Source organism: Macadamia integrifolia, chromosome 6 (assembly GCF_013358625.1).
Source record: "Macadamia integrifolia cultivar HAES 741 chromosome 6, SCU_Mint_v3, whole genome shotgun sequence".
Lineage (NCBI taxonomy): Eukaryota > Viridiplantae > Streptophyta > Magnoliopsida > Proteales > Proteaceae > Macadamia > Macadamia integrifolia.
The window spans coordinates 32,435,265-32,456,102 of record NC_056562.1 but is presented as its reverse complement, the minus strand read 5'-3'; the positions used below and the strand labels follow the sequence as shown (position 1 = coordinate 32,456,102).

At 38.4% G+C, this 20,838-nt stretch overlaps 2 protein-coding genes across 2 annotated transcripts in view; both read right to left on the bottom strand.

Annotated features, from left to right (window-relative positions):
* Positions 1-2,480: 2,480 nt before the first annotated feature.
* On the bottom strand, positions 2,481-12,570 carry LOC122082470 (ATPase family AAA domain-containing protein 3-like). The gene is made up of 8 exons (XM_042650064.1): positions 12,072-12,570; positions 11,885-11,980; positions 10,558-10,668; positions 10,168-10,477; positions 8,027-8,117; positions 4,722-5,055; positions 4,273-4,421; positions 2,481-3,260 (listed from the first exon to the last, which is right to left on the bottom strand). Exons 1-8 carry the CDS (start codon positions 12,348-12,350, stop codon positions 2,747-2,749), a joined length of 1,884 nt encoding a protein of 627 aa, XP_042505998.1. The 5' UTR covers positions 12,351-12,570; the 3' UTR covers positions 2,481-2,746.
* A 2,576-nt stretch (positions 12,571-15,146) lies between these two features.
* Positions 15,147-20,838, bottom strand: part of LOC122081104 (pyrophosphate-energized membrane proton pump 3) — a 36,763-nt gene continuing 31,071 nt past the window's right edge. Inside the window, exons 9-15 of the mRNA XM_042648080.1 lie at positions 18,532-18,716; positions 17,974-18,411; positions 17,710-17,874; positions 17,459-17,614; positions 17,191-17,302; positions 16,349-16,568; positions 15,147-15,562 (exon numbers count right to left, since the gene is read on the bottom strand). Coding sequence (XP_042504014.1) covers positions 15,463-15,562; positions 16,349-16,568; positions 17,191-17,302; positions 17,459-17,614; positions 17,710-17,874; positions 17,974-18,411; positions 18,532-18,716 — 1,376 coding nt within the window. The 3' untranslated portion in view covers positions 15,147-15,462. The remainder of the gene's footprint in view (positions 15,563-16,348; positions 16,569-17,190; positions 17,303-17,458; positions 17,615-17,709; positions 17,875-17,973; positions 18,412-18,531; positions 18,717-20,838) is intronic.

Here is a 20,838-nt window from a genome sequence, read left to right as displayed (position 1 = left end):
TTTTTTGCTCACTGCTTATTTGACCATAAGATGGGACTCCCACTCCCTATTGAGGGATTCAAAAATACCATTTTTCTCTTGGAAGATAATCAAATGATACTAATGGCCATGAACTAAGGATTTTCCCTTGAGGCCTTGACCATGGGTATGAGGAAACTCAGTCCTTTCGTATTTTTAGAAAAGCTTAAAACCTGAAAATGTGAAATTTGAAACTCTAAATTATGAAACCATAAATTCATGAAATTTGAACTTTAAACCTAAAAACAACAAATTACATCGTGGACTGCTCACAGAAAGATGAAAGTCTGCCATAAACAGATAAAGTTAGAATGGAAGAAGAAGGATAATGCAAGAGTAGCGACGCCGCAAAGACACAATGCCTGCATTATGCACCCTCGCATTCTCGCACAAAAATCCTCTGTGGGGAGGCAGTGAGTGATAGTGAACAGTGAACAGTTGGAGTGCATGTCAGGGCCCTCTAGCAGTTGGATCCTCATTGTCAGTCACAAAGGATTTGAGTCCCACACTAATTGCATATGAATTGTGTGACATCCCTTCCTATGCTCTCATTGATATGAGAGATTCCATCCCAAAATATAAATCCCTTGCCCTAAATATACCTTCAAGGGAGTGAAAGAACAAATCAACATCCGGCCCTGTAGAAATTTGGGGTCACCAGAACTTCTCCCTAAGCTTCTCTAGTTCAACAGGGTCCTGTTTCATGTTTGGGAAATTTACTGTGCCACCCCCTAGAAAATACCACAATTATAAGACAATCCTTTTTGTTTCACCAAATTATACTCAGATCCCATACCGTCAATCACTATTAAATAAAGAATTAAAATAACCGTTATACCCTCCCTGTACACTAAACGAGCTCAACATCCAGTCATCCTCCACTCATCCTCTTCTGCTTTCAATGATCCATCCACTGCCAACGTCGTTCTCCGTTTATACCTGGAACCATCTAACCCACTGAAAGGATTTCTCTTCTGAGAGCTTAATCAATTGTCTCAAGTAACGGGGTGGCCGGTTTCTCTTCTGAGAAATCAATTTTCCAAGCACCCTTTTTTTCAGCAGAGTTACTTGCAGTAGCTCTCCGACAAACCGGAAAACTCAACACCATCAGTCAGCATTCAACAATCATTGTCCCAGTACCTCCATGAAAAACACAAAGAAACACATAAATAATAAGTAACTAAAGGATTAGATTTAAAGAACCTGTCTCTTGCAATTAATGTAAGACACTGGTCTTAGTGGGGTGGGTTTGATGGCTGACGTTTCGTAAAACCACTCACGCTATCTCAGGGGATTTTTTCATCAGATCCCGTCGACTTCGCCGGCGCCTCATCTCGAACTCGAAGATACCGATGGATTCGAAGCCGATGCTTCATCGCCACCGACCAAAGATTTATAGATCGATACAGATCCAGAACCAACAACCGCTGTATTCTGGCTAAAACAAGACGGCGGTTGAGAGGTCCAATCAGTACCGCTTTGCTGTAAGTGTGAACCAAAGTTTCCCGCCAAATCCAACCTCTCATCCTCCAACTCGATTTGATCGAAACTAGAGAAGCAACCACCGGTCTCTGAATCTTTAACCATTGTATCTTATTGGAGATTCCATCCAAATTTGCTCAAAATATTACTCTCTCGATCACTGCTAAACAAGTAATTGTACTGTTCCGATCTCAAGTTCTGACCTATACGCGGATCGCAGCATTCTTCTTCTGTGATTTCCACGACGGCGAAGACTGGGAATAAGAGAATGAGGAGGGATTTCGTCTACAGAGAAGAAACGCAGGAGGGTTACGATTGAGAATCGCTACTGGTTGCCGTGGGTTCCTGCTGGTCATCATTATCGTCATCCGTCGCCGATGCCACTGCTGCCGCCGCCACCACCATGATCTCCGATGCTTTGAGTGATCACCGGTGATCCAAATCTATCAACTTGGGGATGAAACTTATTACATGGTATTTTAGGTACTTCACATTTGATAAGGACATTTTAATATTTTAAATAAAATACAATAATTGACATCAACATAGAAAATATATTCTTTAATAGTGACTGACGGTACGAGGTCTGAGTATAATTTAATAAAACAAAAGAAATGGTCTTATAATTGTGACATTCTCCAAGGGATGATGCGATAAATTTTCCTTCATGTTTTATACTCACTGTTTTTTGGTATGTATTTCCAGAATAGATTATGGGTTCAGAATGCCGATTCTTCTATATTTTCTTACTTCAGAATGCATTCTAACCCAAATCTATTCCAAAAATGCAAACCAAACACAGCCTTAGTATGCAATTTTTTCAGTTATCTTCTACAGAAAATTAAATTTTGCAGTTCAAAACATTACTTACCCGACTAAATATGAGAGCAAATTGCAAATTCACATGATTACAAAAAAAGTAGATACACATCCAAGAAAGTCCAGCCAAAATAATATGTAACTAAGTAGCAACTCTAAAATGCAATAAACATAAAAGCCACCTTCATTATGCATCAGGTTTCATTGGACAAATCTTATGTGATTGAAATATGCCAAAATTCCCCATCCAAGGGGGAAATAATAATAATAATAATAATGACAACATGAGATGAGATGAGACCCTAAAAATCTAAAACAAAAAAGGGTCTTACCAAAGGAAAGAAATGCAAGTCACCGACTTGCTTACAGCCAGTTAATGAAGTGCTCAATAAAATAGTGAAAAGGAGAAATAAAACCTAAAATGAATCTAAATACTACCACCATCAGACTCGGCAAGTTTCCTCCTTTGCTGGTGCTCCGCAACTTTGTAATCTACCACTTCACGGAACAGGTTTGAATCGAGCACACAGTCAGTGCTTCCATAAACAGCAGCTTGAACACTTGCCATCAACTTTGCTATTTCTCTTCCAGAAAATCCCTCAGTTTTAGCAGCTGCTTCCCTGATAACATCGTCAGACAAACCCTTGATCTCTATCTTCTGCTGTTGTCTCCGAAACAGAGATGAAAGCCAGCCAGATTTACTCTCTCCAGCCTTAGCAATGTACTTGTCCAGATAGAGCTTAAGCATCTTGATGCGTTCTTCTTCCCCAGGCACTGGAAATTCGAGGACTTCATCAATACGGTCGGCAACGGCGGAGTCCAAATCACCTGGCCGGTTGGTAGCTAGAGCAAGTACAATGTCCTTGGACTGGTCACCTGTTCGGAAAAGTAGGGCATTTAGGGCACTCCGTTGTGCTTCACTCATGTAGGTCTTGTTTCGCCTGCAAAATTAAGCAAGCAGATTCAGTCATCTCAACAGGTTTTCTCAACGGGGTCAAGACAATAGTTCAAAGTGGAGGGAAGCATGTGCATGCAAGTCAACATGTCCGTAAAAACAGCAAGGCATGACATCCAATACATAACATTTTTTTTCTTTTAAAGGCACAACAAAGTTACTACTCTCTATGACTTCTTACAGGGTGACCAGAACACAGGCAGCCTCCACGGGTTTAGTGATTTAGACTATTTCCTCTTACTTCAAATGGTAAATTAAGCCCAGATAGATAAACTGACTGTCTCAGGCTCAAATTTCCAATGTCCCTGTAAAATAACTGGTTGTTACGTAACCAGCATCCACAGTAAAACCTAGTCAAAGTTAATTGATTTGATCCAGCCATCCGATAAAATGATTTCGAAGAATATCCAAATTATCATTTGTCAGGTAAGTGTGACGCCTAAGAACTAGAAAATCTCTGAAACTGAGACTACTGTTGGGATATAAATTTGAGACCCCCTTGCCAGCTTTTGATTCAACATGCCTTTGGTTAGGTCTCTTGGTATTGGTGATGGGCTACTTCGTAGATACACTTTATAGGGTTGTAAATGCAGTATAGTAGCAAGCAGCACTTTTTGTTTAGGCCCGCTTTCAAAGTCCTTGAACATCGAGTTAGTTTCATATCCATCCCAGAAAACAGTAGCAAACAGCACCCTCTTTGCCAGTTGTTTGGTGTAAAATCCAACGAATTTTCTGGATGACACTATGTGCAAATGAAACATAATGCACTTCATGAAAAGTTGAAACATAATTCAGTGCCTAGAATGACTTCCAAGGTAAGTTAGTGCTAGGAAAATAGGACTAATCCCCAAACCAAAAATTGTTTTTCAACCATCCTATATGACTCGGCTGTTCTCATCTGACCATCCAAAACAATGTAGTTTACTGTTTAGGACCAATTACAACGGCCCTCATTAGGGAAGGAAATATGAAAAGGGTAGGTATCAGATGTCACTTACTCGCACAAGAATGCATCCGCTTCATCGATGAAAAGCAAAAGACCTTTCTTAGACTTCTTAGACCAGTCAAACAACTGGTGTATCTTGGTGACAGCCTGTGATCCCAGTGGTGCAACATCACCACCAGTCATCAATGCATAATCCAACCCCTGAGAGCACATTAAAAAGGTTTCAGATGAAACACAAAACAGAAGCAGATAATTCAGAATAGAAATCATTGAAGTGGCTTGGACGCTTCAACACACACATGCTACAATCCACAGTGAGAAAATTTCATAAGAGCAACCAAAAATTGGGCAGCCCGCATCTAGCATGGATTGAAGCACACACTGTGAAAAGGGAGAGTTCATACAATACCTAAGCTACCAAATCAAGCCTCATAAAACAACATGCCCTAATTTCAGTTTTTTTCATCATAAAAAGGCAGAGAAAAGGATAAGATTTCATACGGATTTCTGAGCTAGTTCTCTAGCAGCCATAGTTTTCCCTGTTCCTGGAGGACCATAGAAAAGCATGTTGCGGAATGGTGCCTGGTGAGATTTTGTATTTGCAGTTGCTCTTGCAAGCTGTTCAATTCTTTTTTGAAGAGAAGGGTTCAGAATTACGTCACCAAACCCTTTTCCTTTTTGGGAACCAGAACTTTTATCCGCTTTATGTGAAAGTGTGCTCATTGCACGAGAGAATAAACCTGACCAAGGGTACTTCCCTCTGGAGGATTCTCTGATTAGCGATGGTTGTCCTAGTATCCTGTCAACATAGCCCCAGATCACCTTTGCACCTTCTCTGCATGGTATAAGAGACATTGATGAGCTTTCATTCCGAAAAAACAACCACCAATAACGACAAATGCAAATTTGTATTGAAATGTATGTCCACGTCAATGTATATATCATAAACTTATCACAAGATGAGCAGAGTCAATCAATATCCAGACACATAGAGTGACGGTCCCTTCCCCTTCCCAACCCCCCCCCCAACCTTTGGGGTAGAACATAAAAGTAATGGTTTTGAGCTGTTGACTATTGCAAGTCATCTCCTGGAATTCACTTGGTTTAATTTCTGGAGTAGTGTTGTTAGCTGCAGATCATTAACTACCATTCAAAAGCCTGCTACTTTCAGTTAGCTCCAACCAAGGATTTAAGTATTGGTATCGGGTATTGATCTGAGGGGTAATTTTAAGAGACGCATTGTATCATATCAGAGAGATGCAAGATATGCTAAGTACATGCAAGGAAATTGTGAATAAATGCATGGATGCTCTTATGATACATATACAATACAGTTTGAAGCATACAACACCTTAGTATGAAATATGTAAATATCTAGATATATATCAGCTTGATGCAAGGATTTGAGTCATTTTTACCTAAACTAGTGATGCATAACCCAAAAAACATAAGGAAAAAAAAAAGAGATGCAACTTTACCACTTTCTGCACAGATCTATTTCAATCCATGATTTGAACACTATAAATCCCCAAAACCTGTTGAAATGGTGATGATTAGAGTCATTTTTTATGTTAAACGATTTCCTATAACTCATATCTAGGAGAAAAACAAGTTTCCAAGTCCTTCAGTTGCTCTTAGTTTTGTATCTCACTCACAGTTCCTGTTTTACAGGTTTAAAAGGAGGTGTATCTTACTGTATCGGACTGTACCAGTCAATAAAAGCATTTTTTTTAAAAGTATTGTTATCATATCAATACTGACCAATCCTGAAGCATATCGGCCGATACAATACGGTCCAATACTAAACCACGCCTCCAGTAGCGACTAAGTTAGGGTGGTAAAAAGTGGGAAGAAAGGGTGAATGATCGAAACAAATCTCCAGATTAAGTTACCTCTCCTAGCTTTTACCTATAGTTATCCTTTTTGTCAGCTCCTTTTTTTATTCAATCCTGACATAGAAGAATGCAGTTCCATGAAGTCCCACATTTACAAGAATCTTAGGCTAAACAACAACAACAACATCCAAAACTTCATTTTCAACTTAATGGGGCCAGTTACATGGGGATTCCAAGCAAGGACGAGCACAAGGATCCATGCAAAAGATTGGCGGGTTATGCCTAATAAAGCCAAAACTCGTTTGCAGAACAGTATATGCATTATACAGTTCAATCGAGTAAGATGGTAGATAAAAAGTTGGAAATCTTCTCTGATATAGGTGCATTGAGATTCATAAGTCATCCGTTAGTTGACAACAGAAGTGGAAAGAAGGATATGAGATAAATAATAATCCCAAACTCTCACTTCACTGTTCTGCGTTCATCCTAATCTGAGCATAACTAATTGGGTGTTTTGGGTTGCTACCGTCTTGTCTACTTAGGCCACATTTTAGACCACTATTGTTAAGTGATATTAGGGTTATAAGAGTGGTGTTTATCCACTGTTTTGGGCTGTTACTTATACTGATATCAGTACCTAGATCAGTGTTTTGTTTGGAGTTACTTGTTGATCCTAACTGGGATTGGGTAGTTCTACCTAGCCTTGCATTATTGGGATTCTAAATTTTCCTGTACGACCTCGCCCTTTGCTCATTGCAGTTTTATTCTATTCCTTTGTTGCTAATAGTTACATGCTTAAAATCTTGTGTAGTTTATGTTATATGTACTGCGTTATCATCTCTGTGCATTGCTTGCTTGATTATGCAACTTTATTTTATTTGTTGAGAGTGTCGTTTAACGCATTAGGTGTCCTCCTTTTATACCCTTCTGTGTATTCCTTCTATTATTCCTCCCTGTTTTCTCATAGTGGGGCGTCAGGTAGGCAGCCAGCACCTTAATATACCTAGCCAACCATCTTTTGCATGGATCCTTTCTTTTACTGATCTTTTTTCTGTATAGCCGACCCCATTAAGTTGGGATAAGGCTTAGTTTTGTTGTTGTTGTCTCAATTCACTATAGAAATACAGCCCCAGTCAATCATATTTCCATAAGCATCTTCTCTCCGAACTTCCAATATCTTATGAGAATTCTGTTTGACCAAAAATGGTCAATTTAGAAAGTTTTTTCTTTTTTTTTTTTTTGGAAGGGGGGGGGGGTGTCCTAAATCAGAAGGAACACAAACTTTACAGTATAACTAAAAGTTAGCTTTGGTTATTTCAATTTTAAAAACTCAACAGCGGAATGGCCTCTATTTATGTTAATCAGTTCACACTTAAATAAGATAAGATTAAAAAAATAATAAGAGAATACGAAAAGGGAAGGTTAATCCACCAAAACTGTGCCTTGCCCATGAACTGTAAAGACAGTGGTTGACCTCACAAAGATAAATTAGACGGAAAACATGCAAATAGATAAGTCAGACTTAAAAAAAAAACTGCATAGAACTATATTTTTGTTTCTCCCAACCTCGAGAAAGGTTGAAAAGTAACAGATACTCTCAAGAAAGAAGAATTATTTATTCATGAATAAAAAGGTCATTTAAGAAGCACAAGGCAGAGAAGCAAATTAATTGTCAAGAAGCCAGGTAAATGCAATAACCATGATCAAAGGATGATATCTCCTACCATATATATAGCTTCCTCTGCAAGAGATTTCACAGGAAACCAATAGACTTAATTCACTATTTATACACCTTAGACATGATGTAAGGAAACACCAGTAACAGATGTCAAGAAGCAAAACTTTGATTGGCATCCAACTCCAAAATAAGAAAATCAACTGAAAAGCATTTCTTAGTTCAGAGTGCAAAGTAAGAAAAACATATAACAATATGAAGCAGCTCTAAATTTTTGTTCTAAATACAATCAGCACCTTGTTGTGAAGACCCCTGCTGCAAGAGCTGTCACTCCACCAACAGCAACAACCAATTTATTCTGATCTGTTAATATAGCCCGCAAGCCACCTACATAAGATATAAATCCCTACTCAGTCAACCTAAGTTGTATTGTATGTAATTCATGCAAAAAATTGCAGTTTAGATTCCAGTTTAGATCCCACCCTCTACTAGCAGCAATGCAATCCACATGCTTACAAGGTTTCATTTGCCAGAGGATTTAGACATTATAAATTCAACTAAGCACGAGAAAAACCCACCAATTTCCTCTTCTTTTTTACAATTCCTTCTAGAAAAGAGGAACCTGACAAGAAACCTCAAAGAAAAACTCATCCCAGAAGCACGCACCAAGAAAGAAAGAGGATATTAAGATCGACCTCACAAAAATGACATCATATCTACAATTAACTGTCCGTCATTGAAGAAATATATGGAACAGAACATCTTATGGAGTAGTAGAAGACCCAAAAAATAGAAGCCACAATTTCATATAGCCATACTTATAACTAAATTCCCCCTCAGTTTATTCATCCACCACAAAAAAAAAAAAAAAAAAAAAAGGATTGGCCCCTCTAGTTTTCCTTTCCTTCCTAAACACAACAACTCAGCCTTATCCCAACTATTGGGGTCAACAACAAGGGTCCGATCAAAGCCAACAAAAGAAAAGTACAAGTGGAAGGAAAAGAGCACACCACAACAAAAACAGAAAAATAAATGAATAAATAAATAAAAATCTCACCTAAAAGGGGTCAAGAACATGGATTCTTGCCTCCAAAAAGGTCCATCTGAGGTCGTACTTGAGAACAGACCTAAACTATGCATGTCTTTCCTAATTACTTCTCCTATAGTCATTTTAGGTCTGCCCCTAGCAAGGTTTAAGATCACAGTTTCGTCACACATCTCACTAAAAAAAAAAAGAGATCTGGCGAGATCTCGCCGAGATCTTGTATTTTCTTGGCGTTCATCTCACTGGTTGATCTCGGTGGGCATATGATCTTTGTAACCCCTGAAACTATGTATTTATCTTATTTTAATCATTCTAAACACAATGGAAACATCAGTTTTTTTAAATATCAAACTCAAAATGGTACTTTGAGATTGTACCCCATGTAAGTAGTCAGCGAGTCTTCGAACCTTTCATCTAGTATGATATATTCATCAATCCACCTTCCACAATCAACATTTTGACACAACATAATCATTAGAATATAAAAACCATAATTACTAATTACTATTGATGAGTTACATACATGGAAAATTTGTAATGCCATAAGATAAGCGACAATTAACATAACAAGTAATAACATAGCTGCATAAAGTACATAACATAGATATACTAATATAGTAAACAACTAGACATTTAGCATGGTAGCATCCATTCTGTTATTTGAGCTTATAATCAAAACAACACGTAGGTTTTAGCAATTTAGCCACCACAAGTTTTAGCCTAAGCTATTAATCAAAAGAAACAACATGGATAGCACAAGATGATTGATACAAATCTAATTTTTCTTTTCCAATCAGTAACAGAACAGGAATGCAATATAAAATTAGCAACTGCCACAAGGCAAGTTATGCATTAAATTCTGTTTGGTGATCCTCTCTGTAAGAGGAATGTACGTCATCGCTAGATTTTGAATAGCTAGCTAAATCCGAGAAGTTCACAAACTTCAAAATGGTAAACTCTATTTGAAAAAAAAAATTAAAGCCTTGCAATTACTAATGACCAACATAGTGTAGTTGTTTTCCCAATTTATATCATTAAACAGCCCCCGCTTACCAAAGAATTTCTAACAGGGTATATGACACTAGCATCTAGTATAAGACATGTTCATATAAATTACGAGTAACTGACACCAAAACAGAGAAATCCAAATGAATGGTCACCTCTCAACAAGAGAAGAGTATAACAGCACCCAGAAAGATGAAATATATTCTCTTTTTCTACACAAACACCCCCCCCCCCAAAAAAAAAAAACTGGATGCTGCCATGTAATTACACTCTGGACAATGCCCAGATGTATACCATGTTGAACTTCACAAACATTTTGTCATTGGTGTGTCACATAGCATAAATTTAAACTCAAAATGCATATATATCATGGAATTGAGTTTGCACCTCCTATATGGTCAAAAGTTGTGTTTATGGCAGCAACCCATTTCTCTCTCTCTGCATTTGCACGTTCTACTAGCATCCGTTTATTTACCTCTTCAGCTAGTTTTGCTTCATGGGCTCTTCCTTCTGCTTCTGCTATAGCCCTGACTCTGATTGTTTCACGCTCTATCTCAGCCTTTTCACGCTCTGTTTGCCGACGTTGTGCTTGAATCTGCTCTTCTGTTGCTCGCCTAGCTTGCTCCTGCCTGATGGATGATTCTTCTTGCATTTTTACAAGCTCTTGATTCCTTGCTCTTTGATGTTCATTCTCAGCCTGCAGAAACATGGTAGAGTCAAATCAAACTCAGAGGACAAGGACATCTTCAGTATGAACCTAACAAGTGAAGAACATGCCTGCATCCTTTTCCTTGCCAATTCATCTTCATAGCGCGCCATTTGAGCTTTTGTCTGTGCTTGTTGTTGAGCTAGTTTTTTCTGCTCTTCATAGATTACCCGTTGTCTCTCCTACATCAGAAGCATAAATAACCAGAAAGTAAGAAGAAATTGATTGGCATGAAGACTATTGAGAGAAAACTAATGCTGACAAATTTTCATGCATCATCTAGAAGTATTCCCCTGTAGAAAGAATTATATGCTTCAAAATCCAAGAGAACAACACTTCGGACCAACCCCCAAAATGAATGTTCACTCCCTCCTCCCCCCCCCCACCAACCCCTTTCTTTTTTTCTTTTCCTTGAGGCTTCGTTTGGTTGCGAAGGGAATCAAATGGAAAGAAAGTGAAAATTTTCAAACCTAAAAAAAAAACTTTTGTGATCATTACCCCATGTGATTGTATAGATGTACCCGGTGCACAAGGATCCCGCATGTGTGAGGTCCGCCAGGGGGGGCGCGAGAACTATGCAGCTTTACCCCAAGAATGCCGAGGGGCTGTTTAGACCGCTTGACCACCAGCTTGCAACATTGGTACCTTACCGCTTGACCCCATGTGATTGTATAATGTACTTAAATTCAATACCTTTTATTAATGTTATATTTTACATGTAATTTTATTTTAATTTTTAAACTAAAGGATTTTGATGCAAAGTAAGTGAAGTTTAATAATAAAATATGGAATGATACTTTTTAAACCAAAGGGATTTGGATGCAAAGTAAACTGAAATTTAATAACAAAATACGGAATGATTTGGAGTTAGTGATATAGTCACATGGGGAATGATCACAAAAGTTTCTTTTTAAGGTTCGGAAATTTTCACATCCCTCCCCCTTTAATTTTCCTTCCAACCGAACGTAACCTAGGTGATGAAAACTGGTAACACTGTATCGAATTTTCAATATAACGCAATAACTCCCTTAATCAGTGATAAAGACGTAGGATTACTAATACTATCAAAAATCAATATTCCTCACAAGTCACCACATCACTAGGCAAACAATTCCAATTGTTGAAATGGCGAGCACCCAGCAAACCTAAGTCAAATAGTTAAAAAGTTGTAAATAAATTAAATTTTCTTTTCTTTTTCTCTTTTTTGGGGGAGGGATTTAGTAGACCCACATTCAAACAACATTGCAACCATCTATCAAGGCTACAAACTAAGATTCACGGGAAAAAAAAAAAGGGGGGCATCTTTCATATAAAAAAACATATCCTAAAAACAAAGGAAACAATCAAATACACTAAAACAGAAATAAAAATAAGAATGATAAGAAAGTGTTATCTCACAGTTTCCTGTTGAGCTTGCATCGCCTGGAACTCGGATTTCTTTGCGGCAAATTCTTCTTGTCTTGTCTCTTCTTGTTTCTTCATCAACTCAAATACCTACAGAAAACAGTCAAACACTATATACCAAACATTTCCTCCATAAACAAGAAAACTGAAAAAGACCGAGAGAAATCCCATAATTCAAAACCTTTTTGGCCTGCGGAGACTTTTCAATCTCTCTCACAGCCTTTGCTCCTCTCTCCAGCGCTTCCGGATCAAAGCCAGCGGACGTTGTCCGTGGATTATCGTTCCGTACACGCTTAGGTTCATCTTTTGGCTCTTCAGGCGGAGGAGCTTGAGGAGGAGAGGGTTGAGGAGAAGAAGAGAACGGAGAGAAGCTGAAGGGGCCATCAGCGTAAGCATGTTCTGCAGCTAAAGAAGCAGAGGCAACAGCTGAAATGATCCCAACAACACAAGCCCTCGCCATTTACGAGTGAAAATCCAGGTAACCCAGGAACCTGGATTGCGATTTCAGGTCAATATCTCTGCGTTTTGGGAAAAAATTGCGAGCTTGAGGAGCAAGAAAGCGTAGAGAGAGAAACCCATGCGAAGTAGGCAGCAGGCTGAGAAGTTTCTAGGTTTATGTAGGGTTTCTCTTCTTGGCGGTTTTGGATTTTTATTTTTGTTACAATCCTGGTTCCTAGGTGGTGGGCACAACTCAGAAGGGAGCTTGCCGTGCTTGCCTGAGCGGCATTTGTGGTAGGAGACTCGAACTTGAGACCAGGGCTCAAAAATCGTTGAATCGGATCTAGAATCGGCAGATTCACCTCGGAATAGGTTGTACCAATCTCGATTTCAGGCTCCAATGCACCAAACAATAGTGGCCAAATAGGGTTAGGGAAAATTTCTATCATTCTTCTGAGCTACTTACACTCTATTTACTTAAACTCCTCTGTCAAAAGTTTCAACTCTAATTCCCCCTAAAAAAAATGAACTCCAATCTCTTCTTCTCCCTTGATGTTTTAAATGGCCAAATTACCCATCCTATTTAACCTATTATATTTTTGGAAGAGGGATCGCTACCTCGCATGGCTATTGTGCTAGTGCATAGGCTAATGAGAGAGCGTGCAAAGGCCTTGACCACAAGGGAGGACAGTCCTTTCGCGCGGTCCTATGTATAATCGTAGGAGCGCACAACCAAGTAACATTCTTTTTCTTAGAAGCTGGACATGTCAAATTTTGGCTCAATTCTTCATGATTGTTACTATTCATATCAATACATGATAGGAGAGACAAACATTGCCTATGTAAAGGAAAGGGGGGGGGGGAATAGTTCAATCATTTGGTCGTCTTAGCTCAATAGGTAAGAATATGTGGCTTGTAACAAATGATGTGGATTGAAGTCATACAGGCAGCTTGTGTAACTCTAGTGTAACACATGATGTGGGCCCTGAGGGAAAGGGAACACCATTACTAAACACAATAATAAATCAGGGTTAAAATCAGATCGGGTTGGGCTGAGCCAGGCTGGGATAAGTCAGTCAGGTTGAGCCTCATAACTGGGTTAAACAAGGTTTGGGCTCAGCATAGGCCAGGGTGGGGTTCAGGCTGTCAGGGTCAAACTTACACCTCTAGTTCTCACGCTAGTCACCACATCTTCATACATATCTTTAATTATATTCATTAATTTACTAAGACACCCTTCTCTTTAATAGAACATGCCAAAGTAAACTCTCTTGGGACTCTAGTACAGATTTTTTCTAGTTCAATGAAGACCATATGGAGATCCTTCTTGCAAGCTCTAAATCTTTAAATGAGCCTCCTTAATAAGGAAATAGTTTCTACAGTGAATCTAGTTGTTATAAAAACCAAATTGATCTCCAAAATAGTAGTTCCACACTTCTATTTAGGGCTAGGTTTCTTGCCTACTTTCATCTTTCTTAAAGTTTCTTTAACATTTTGTATATATCTATGGCGTGTGGTGTTTTGATGAGTAAAGCCACTTTTACTCGAAATCCTCATTTAGTAGACCGTAAAAATGTTTTTCCCATATCTCCATAATGTTCTCATACCTTACCAGCATTCTACCATCATCACATTTAACACATATCACATTGTCAAAACATCTACTCTTCCTTTATCTCATTCTAGTTTTCTAATTATAGATTGCCTTTTCCCCTTCCATTGTGTTTAGATTATTATAGAGGTCCTTATATTTATTTGCCCTTGATATCCCTAACCTTATTAGCTTTATTTTTTTGGCAACGTTCAACAACAACAACAAGCTTTAACGTTATCCCAACTTAATGGGGTCGACTACATGAATCCAAACAAAACAAAATAGGAAAAATCGAGGTTCAGACAAAATAAGGGTATGAAGAAAAGAGAAGAGAGAGACACGAAATGAGATGAGAAATGAAAAATGAACAATAACAAATGACAAATGAAAGATGAAAATGAAGTATAAAATTAGGATGAAAGATGAAAGTAAAATTAAAGAAACACAATCCAACAAATCAGGAGATCCTAAGCTAAATTGGATCTACCACATGGATCCTTGCTTTTCAATGGGCTTCGAAGTCACACTTGGTACAAAACCAAAACTGTGCATGTCATTCTTCACTTCTTCTCCTATTGTCATTTTAAGTTTTGCCCCTAGCTTTTTTAGCTTATTCAATTGGACTATCACTCCTCATTACTAGGGCATTCCTAAACCTCCGTTGAATATAATCATACCACCTCAAACAACTTTCTCAGAGCTTGTCATTCTCATTCATTAGGATAACTCCCAAATCAGCAACATTAGACCCTTTTTTTTCCCTACTTGTTCTTTCCTTTGCTAAATCTTTAAATTAACTTTCTTAATATATAGATGTAAAAACCTACCAATCTAGTGCAGGAAACGCCAGCTGTGCAGGCCAATCTTCAGTGTACATGGGGCAGCACAGTCTTTTTACATTGCCTTAGTTTGGGCGTTTCAACCGGTAGACCAGCAGGATTCCCAGAGGTGCCTCCTTAAGCTTGGTAAGGTGAACTGGTTTAGCATGGGACAACATCCACCACAAAGGACTGACCAAGTCTGAAAAACTCTTTTTTGATCTTGGGATATCCTTTTTCTCTTTCTTTAAAAACATATCAAACTTATGTTTTGGAAAAATAACACACCACTTTCTCACCTGTATTTTTTTTGGGGGGTGAAATTCTCCCCTTAATAGAAATGAATGGAAACCAAAGAATGCAATGGCTTGATTAACCAACTGACATGTAAATGGCAAGAATAGTATGTCAAAACTACCATCTCTGTGGTACAGAACCACAAGCTGAAATCGTTAATTAGTTGGGACATTTCAAAAGAATATGCACTATATATTTGATCAAGGGTTGCAGACCCAAATTTGTAATCATCTAACATCATTTATTCAATAGAAGGGAGAGAACAATTCAGGGGACAAGAAAGGGGAAGAAGCGGGTCAAAATGATTGCGGCGCCATCAGTCTAGATCACATAACCAACCACTCACTGCATTGTTAGAACATCAAAACCGCGGAGAGAAAGCATCGTTGGTTGAAACGGAAAGTGCAGTATAATAACAAAACTCTTCACAGAAAGACGGGTGCCATGACTAGTGTTATCGTAGCAAGCATCTTGATGAGGACGTGAAGTGAAGGCCCAGCTGTATCTTTAAATGGATCTCCCACACTGGAGAAGTCGAAAAAAAAGTCTGTCAATAGCTCTAAAAGCAGAGAATAATATATGAAACTAGGAACCATTAACCCACAGCAATTCCATTAGCCACAATGCCTTGTTAAATGCAATGGATAAACTACTGAGTCAACTGATAAGAGGGCTAAAGTCAACTTTCTGTTTCTCTATTTGAGAAATGGTGACAGCCGATAGAATAGCATCACGATATTAACAAACACAACATTACATTACAGTCATTTGGATAGGCACAGAAGAAAAATATTAAACCTAAGAAATCACAAGGTGAAGAAAATCCAACGGTAATGAGAGGCAGCAATCGATAAAGCCAATTGGCCATGACATCCTAACAGGCTTGGCCCCACCCCAACCCAACCCAACCCAACCCAACGCAAAAAAAAGTTTCCCTTCTTGAAAGCCACCACCCAGACATTTTCTTTTCACGCTTACAAACATCGTTCATTTCGCACAATCTAATGACTCCTGTTCACAAGCAGTTCAAGAGGCACTGTCTCGTTTCAAAATTTTCCCGGTCCCCTATCCTATATATATAATTTTGTTTCTTTGTCAAAAACTGATCGTATGAATGAAGATGGATAAAATAATTGCAGTAGGAATTACTGATTCTTTGAATGAAAAATAAAATAAAATAAAATAAATAAATTAGAACTAGCATTAACTAACTGATATATTGCAGGCAGACAAATAAACCAGTATTAGCACTAACTTTAACTCATTTTTTAAGGAAAAACAATTATAACAGTAGCAGCAATAACAACTTACGTATCACCAGTGACTGCAGCCTTGTGACAGTCACTCCCTTTGCCACCCAGAGCACCAGTCTCTATGAACTTCTTTGCATTATCCCAGGCACCACCGGCTGTATTCAGGAAAAGAGCCATAAGAATACCAGACACAGTAGCAAACATCAACATGGCAGCCACAACTTTGGCTCCTAGGAAGGGATGTCCTGTGAAGTGCCCTAATATCCGGAACAAAATACCTGAGACAAACACACAAACTATTCAAAAAATGGACCATTGGGCACACAAAAAGTAATAGAGAAGGTAACTCAGCATGCAGAGCCTATTATTCGGTAAATAACCTAATAGTTTCATCAATCCTGATAATAGGAAGCTTCTCATAGGAGCAGTGACAATTGAAACTACTAGCAGGTAGAGGCCACAGAAGATGTCAGCCTGGCAAATATGCATCAGAGAAAGTGGCAAGGTTATTCAACACGATGACTTGGGAACATTTGCAAATCAAAGGTTCAGAAGCCTTCTCAATCTTGGCTTGGATTTGCTGTGTCATAATTTTTCCTCTTCCACTATGATGCCTTCATTTATCATCATAATGATGAAGCTTTGCTAATTGCAGCACTAAACTGGGACCAAATCCCGATTTCACATTGTGGGGTGGTTGGGCATGGTGGGGGAATGGGATTTTTTTTTTTTTTTGGGGTGGGGTTGGGGTTTTCCTCGTAAACAATTTAGAGTAACCAAATCAAAATAACAAAAAGTAAGGCCACTGCCAACATGAACGGTAGCAGTAATAACAATAATCATTACACTGGCAGGTACGCATGATCAACCAAACCAACCACAAGACTGCAGCAGACTCACCAACGACAATGGGTGATATAATTGCCAAAGCACCCGGCTTTATCATCTCCCGCAAAGATGCAGATGCCACAATGGCAACACAGCGACCATAATCTGGTTTCTCCTTATAGTCCTGGGACATAAAGTGATCAATTTCTAAAGATTTCAGAAGAGTTAGGATATAGATCACCCCACTTCATAAGACATTATACACAACAACGGAGAGCAATGTTCTCATCATAATACTCCCCTCAATTTTTTTTTTTTGGGGGGGGAAGGGGAGACTCACCATTATACCCGGACGCTCAAGAAATTGTCTTCTGACTTCTTTAACAACCTCTTGAGCAGTTCGACCAACAGCTGAACACGCCCATGCACTAAATAAGAATATAAGCATAGAGCCCAATAAGCCACCGACAAAAACTTCTGGAATTGCAATGTCAACCTGTAAATCAATCAACACTACAAAAATGAGAAAGAAATGGTACAGAACTAGGGACTCGAGGTGTTTGTTACATTGGGATTATAGATATATCCAACCTCTCTGAAAGGCATATGAGCAAATGTAGCTACTTCATCCATATAAGCACTAAAAAGAAGAAAAGCTGCAAGTCCTGCAGATCCAATAGCAAATCCTTTGGTGGTAGCTTTTGTGGTGTTCCCAACGGCATCAAGAACATCAGTGATCTCCCGAACACTTTCAGGCTGTAAGATGTTTAAGATGATCAAGGACAGAAGAAATTAAGAAAAGTACCAAAAATCATCCCTTCTCAGGTTAACTGAGAAAAACAAAATGATTGCTACCTGCTCACTCATTTCTACAATTCCACCTGCATTATCAGCTATAGGGCCAAACATATCCATGGTGAGAACATAAGCAGCAGTGCTGAGCATCCCCATCGTTGCTACAGCAGTCCCAAACAGACCACCAGTCGGATTTCCAGTTTCATCAACTAATCCAGAAGTCTGACCCAGCCAGAAAGATGAGACAATAGATACACTTATGACAAGAACTGGGAGAGCAGTCGATTCCAAACCCAAGCTAATGCCTGCAATTATGTTCGTCCCATGTCCTGTTGAACTTGAAAGCGCTAATGTGCGTACAGGCTCGTGCTTGTAGTCAGTATAATACTTGGTGATCCAGACAAAAATGTAAGCAGTCATTATTCCAACTAAGCCACATAGGGCAAAGTTGAACCATGCAGAAGGTGCTTGTTCAGTGTACAGCAGCCAACGAGTAGACTGGAAAAACAAATTCAAAAAATTTAGAGTGTAAACTAATTCAAATGTCACATGCATGAACCAGAACTAAGTTAAATTAAAAAGAATATACATATATATATATCATAGATGACGAATTACCGCCCCAAATGTTAGAACAGCCAAAATTATTGTGATGGAATATCCTCTCTGAAGAATTGCCATTGGATCCTCAATAAGCTTCACTCCAGAATCACGAGTACTTCTGACTGAAAGTATTCCAATTGATGATACCACCAGATCGAAAGAGTGAACCACAAGAGGAAACAGAATAAAACCAGATGGATCTGCAGGAAAGAAAACCATTATCATTCGTTGATAGAAATATATAAATATTGTCCAATGAAACCACCCTCAATATATAGGAAGGCTAAAACATCTATAGAATTGATCATAAAACAAAAACTTTCACTTACAAAACCAAAACCAATGCTCTCCTACAACCTAAACATCCAAAAAGGACCCCAACGAACTAAGTGCATCTTTAGATAAGTTTTCTCAGGCTTCTGCTTCTTAGATTCAAGCCAGCTTCTAGTGATTATGGGGGTCAAAATGGGAGCACCATAGTCTCTAGAAGGTAGTGCAGGCCTTTCTCTAGCTTTACCAGCTTCTAGCAGTAAATATACCAAATGACATTATCTCATCGGGAATGCCCTTTAACCCATAAGGTGGCTTATGAGAATCCCTAGAAGCAGAAGCGCCAAAATCCCATCCGACCATGCATAAGGTGGCTTATGAGAATCCCTAGAAGCAGAAGCGCCAAAATCTTATCCGACCATGCACCTCATCTGGAAGCAGTTTCTCATCAATAAGCTGGTTGCAAGAAGCATAGCCAAATACTTCCCAACCATAAGACAGAGATCATGCATTAAAGTTTTCAAGAACCATTATCGTTACTCTTCTCTTCTTTTTATAAGAGAAGGGAGGAGGGCGGGGGGGGGGGGGGGGAGAGCTTCGGGATACTAAAGTCTTGTAAATATTTATGAATTTGACAATTTTTTTATGAAATAAATCCGATCCAACCCTAAACCCTTGATAATGTATTAATAGGTGATGAAGAGATTAAAGAGAGATTGAAAAACTATTTTTACAACTTACTAAATGAAAAATTACAAGTAATAGTGTTTTAAAAGGTTGTAATAACCATCAAGAAACCACAAATCTTAGATATAAACAGAAAATTAGGTTCTCCTGAAGTAAAATAAGTTTTGAAGAGATGAAAATAGTTAAGGCGGTAGGTCCAAAATGTATCCAGGTAAAGGTGTGGAAGAACTTAGGTATTTGTGGAATAACTTGGCTAACTAAGTTGATTAATAAGATTATGAGCACATGAAAATTCTAGATGAATGGAGGAGAGGCATCGTGGTTCTGATTTATAAAAAGATAATGGTGCTATTCAAAGTAGTTATAACTATAGAGGAATAAACTTATGAGACAAGTTAAAATATATATTATGGTGTAGTGACTAGTAATAAAACTATGAAGGAACAGGGGAGTGAAATCCCAGTTACAATTGGATTACATCAATGACCAACTCTAAGCTCCTATTTGTTTGCATTAATTATAGATGACTAGAGGCATTCATGATCAAATCCCTTGGTGTATGCTTTTTGCTAACGAGATTGTTTTGTTGTTTTGGTTACATGAAACAAAGCAGCTAAGTTGGATTACGAATCAACCTTTAAATCAAAAGGTTTTATGATAATCAGAATAAAAAACAGAGTATATGGCGAGCAACTTTAGTAACAATAGGATTGAAAGTGCGATGGTGAAATTGATGATAGGGAGATACTATAAAGGGGAAATTTTAAGTACCTAGGTTCAATAATAAATAAATTTGATGAAGTAGAGGTGTGTGTTCGGAGGGTTGTGTGATTGATGTATTCCTTTAAAACTGAAGAAAATTTCATAGAATAGTTATACAGCTAGCCATGATGGGCAGTAAAGAAATAACATAAAAAGAGTTTAGTGTACCTGAAATGAGTATGTTGAGATGGATTAAAAGTAAAACTAAAAAGATAACATAAAGAATGAACAAATTAGAACTAATTTAGAAGGTAGCTCCAATACATGATAAGTGTGAGAATGTTATTTGAGGTGGCATGGACATGTAGAAAACACAAGTTTTTGAGTGCTTGTATGGAGCGGAGATTTGATTCAAATCGAAAGAGCCAAAACAGCCAGGGGTATGCCTAAATTTACTCTAGGAGAAGTGGTGAGGACAGACATGCATAGCCTAGGACTCGTAACAAGTATGTCTTTGAATAGAGCTGATTGGAGAAAAAGGATCCATGTAACTGACCCCATTAGTTGGGATAAGGCTGAGTTGAGTTAAGTTGTTCCACATCATTGAATATTTAGAAGTCGAGGACAAGCAAAATTACACCAACTTTTTTTTTTTTTTTGGGG

Excerpts from the sequence above, each read along its gene's own strand:
- LOC122082470 (XM_042650064.1), bottom strand. The coding sequence starts at position 12,350 with ATGGCGAGGGCTTGTGTTGTTGGGATCATTTCAGCTGTTGCCTCTGCT. Across the intron at positions 10,478-10,557 it reads TGGCAAGGAAAAGGATGCAG|GCTGAGAATGAACATCAAAG; the intron begins GCATGTTCTTCA and ends ATGTTTCTGCAG. Across the intron at positions 5,056-8,026 it reads GCAGGGGTCTTCACAACAAG|AGAAGGTGCAAAGGTGATCT; the intron begins GTGCTGATTGTA and ends TATACCATGCAG.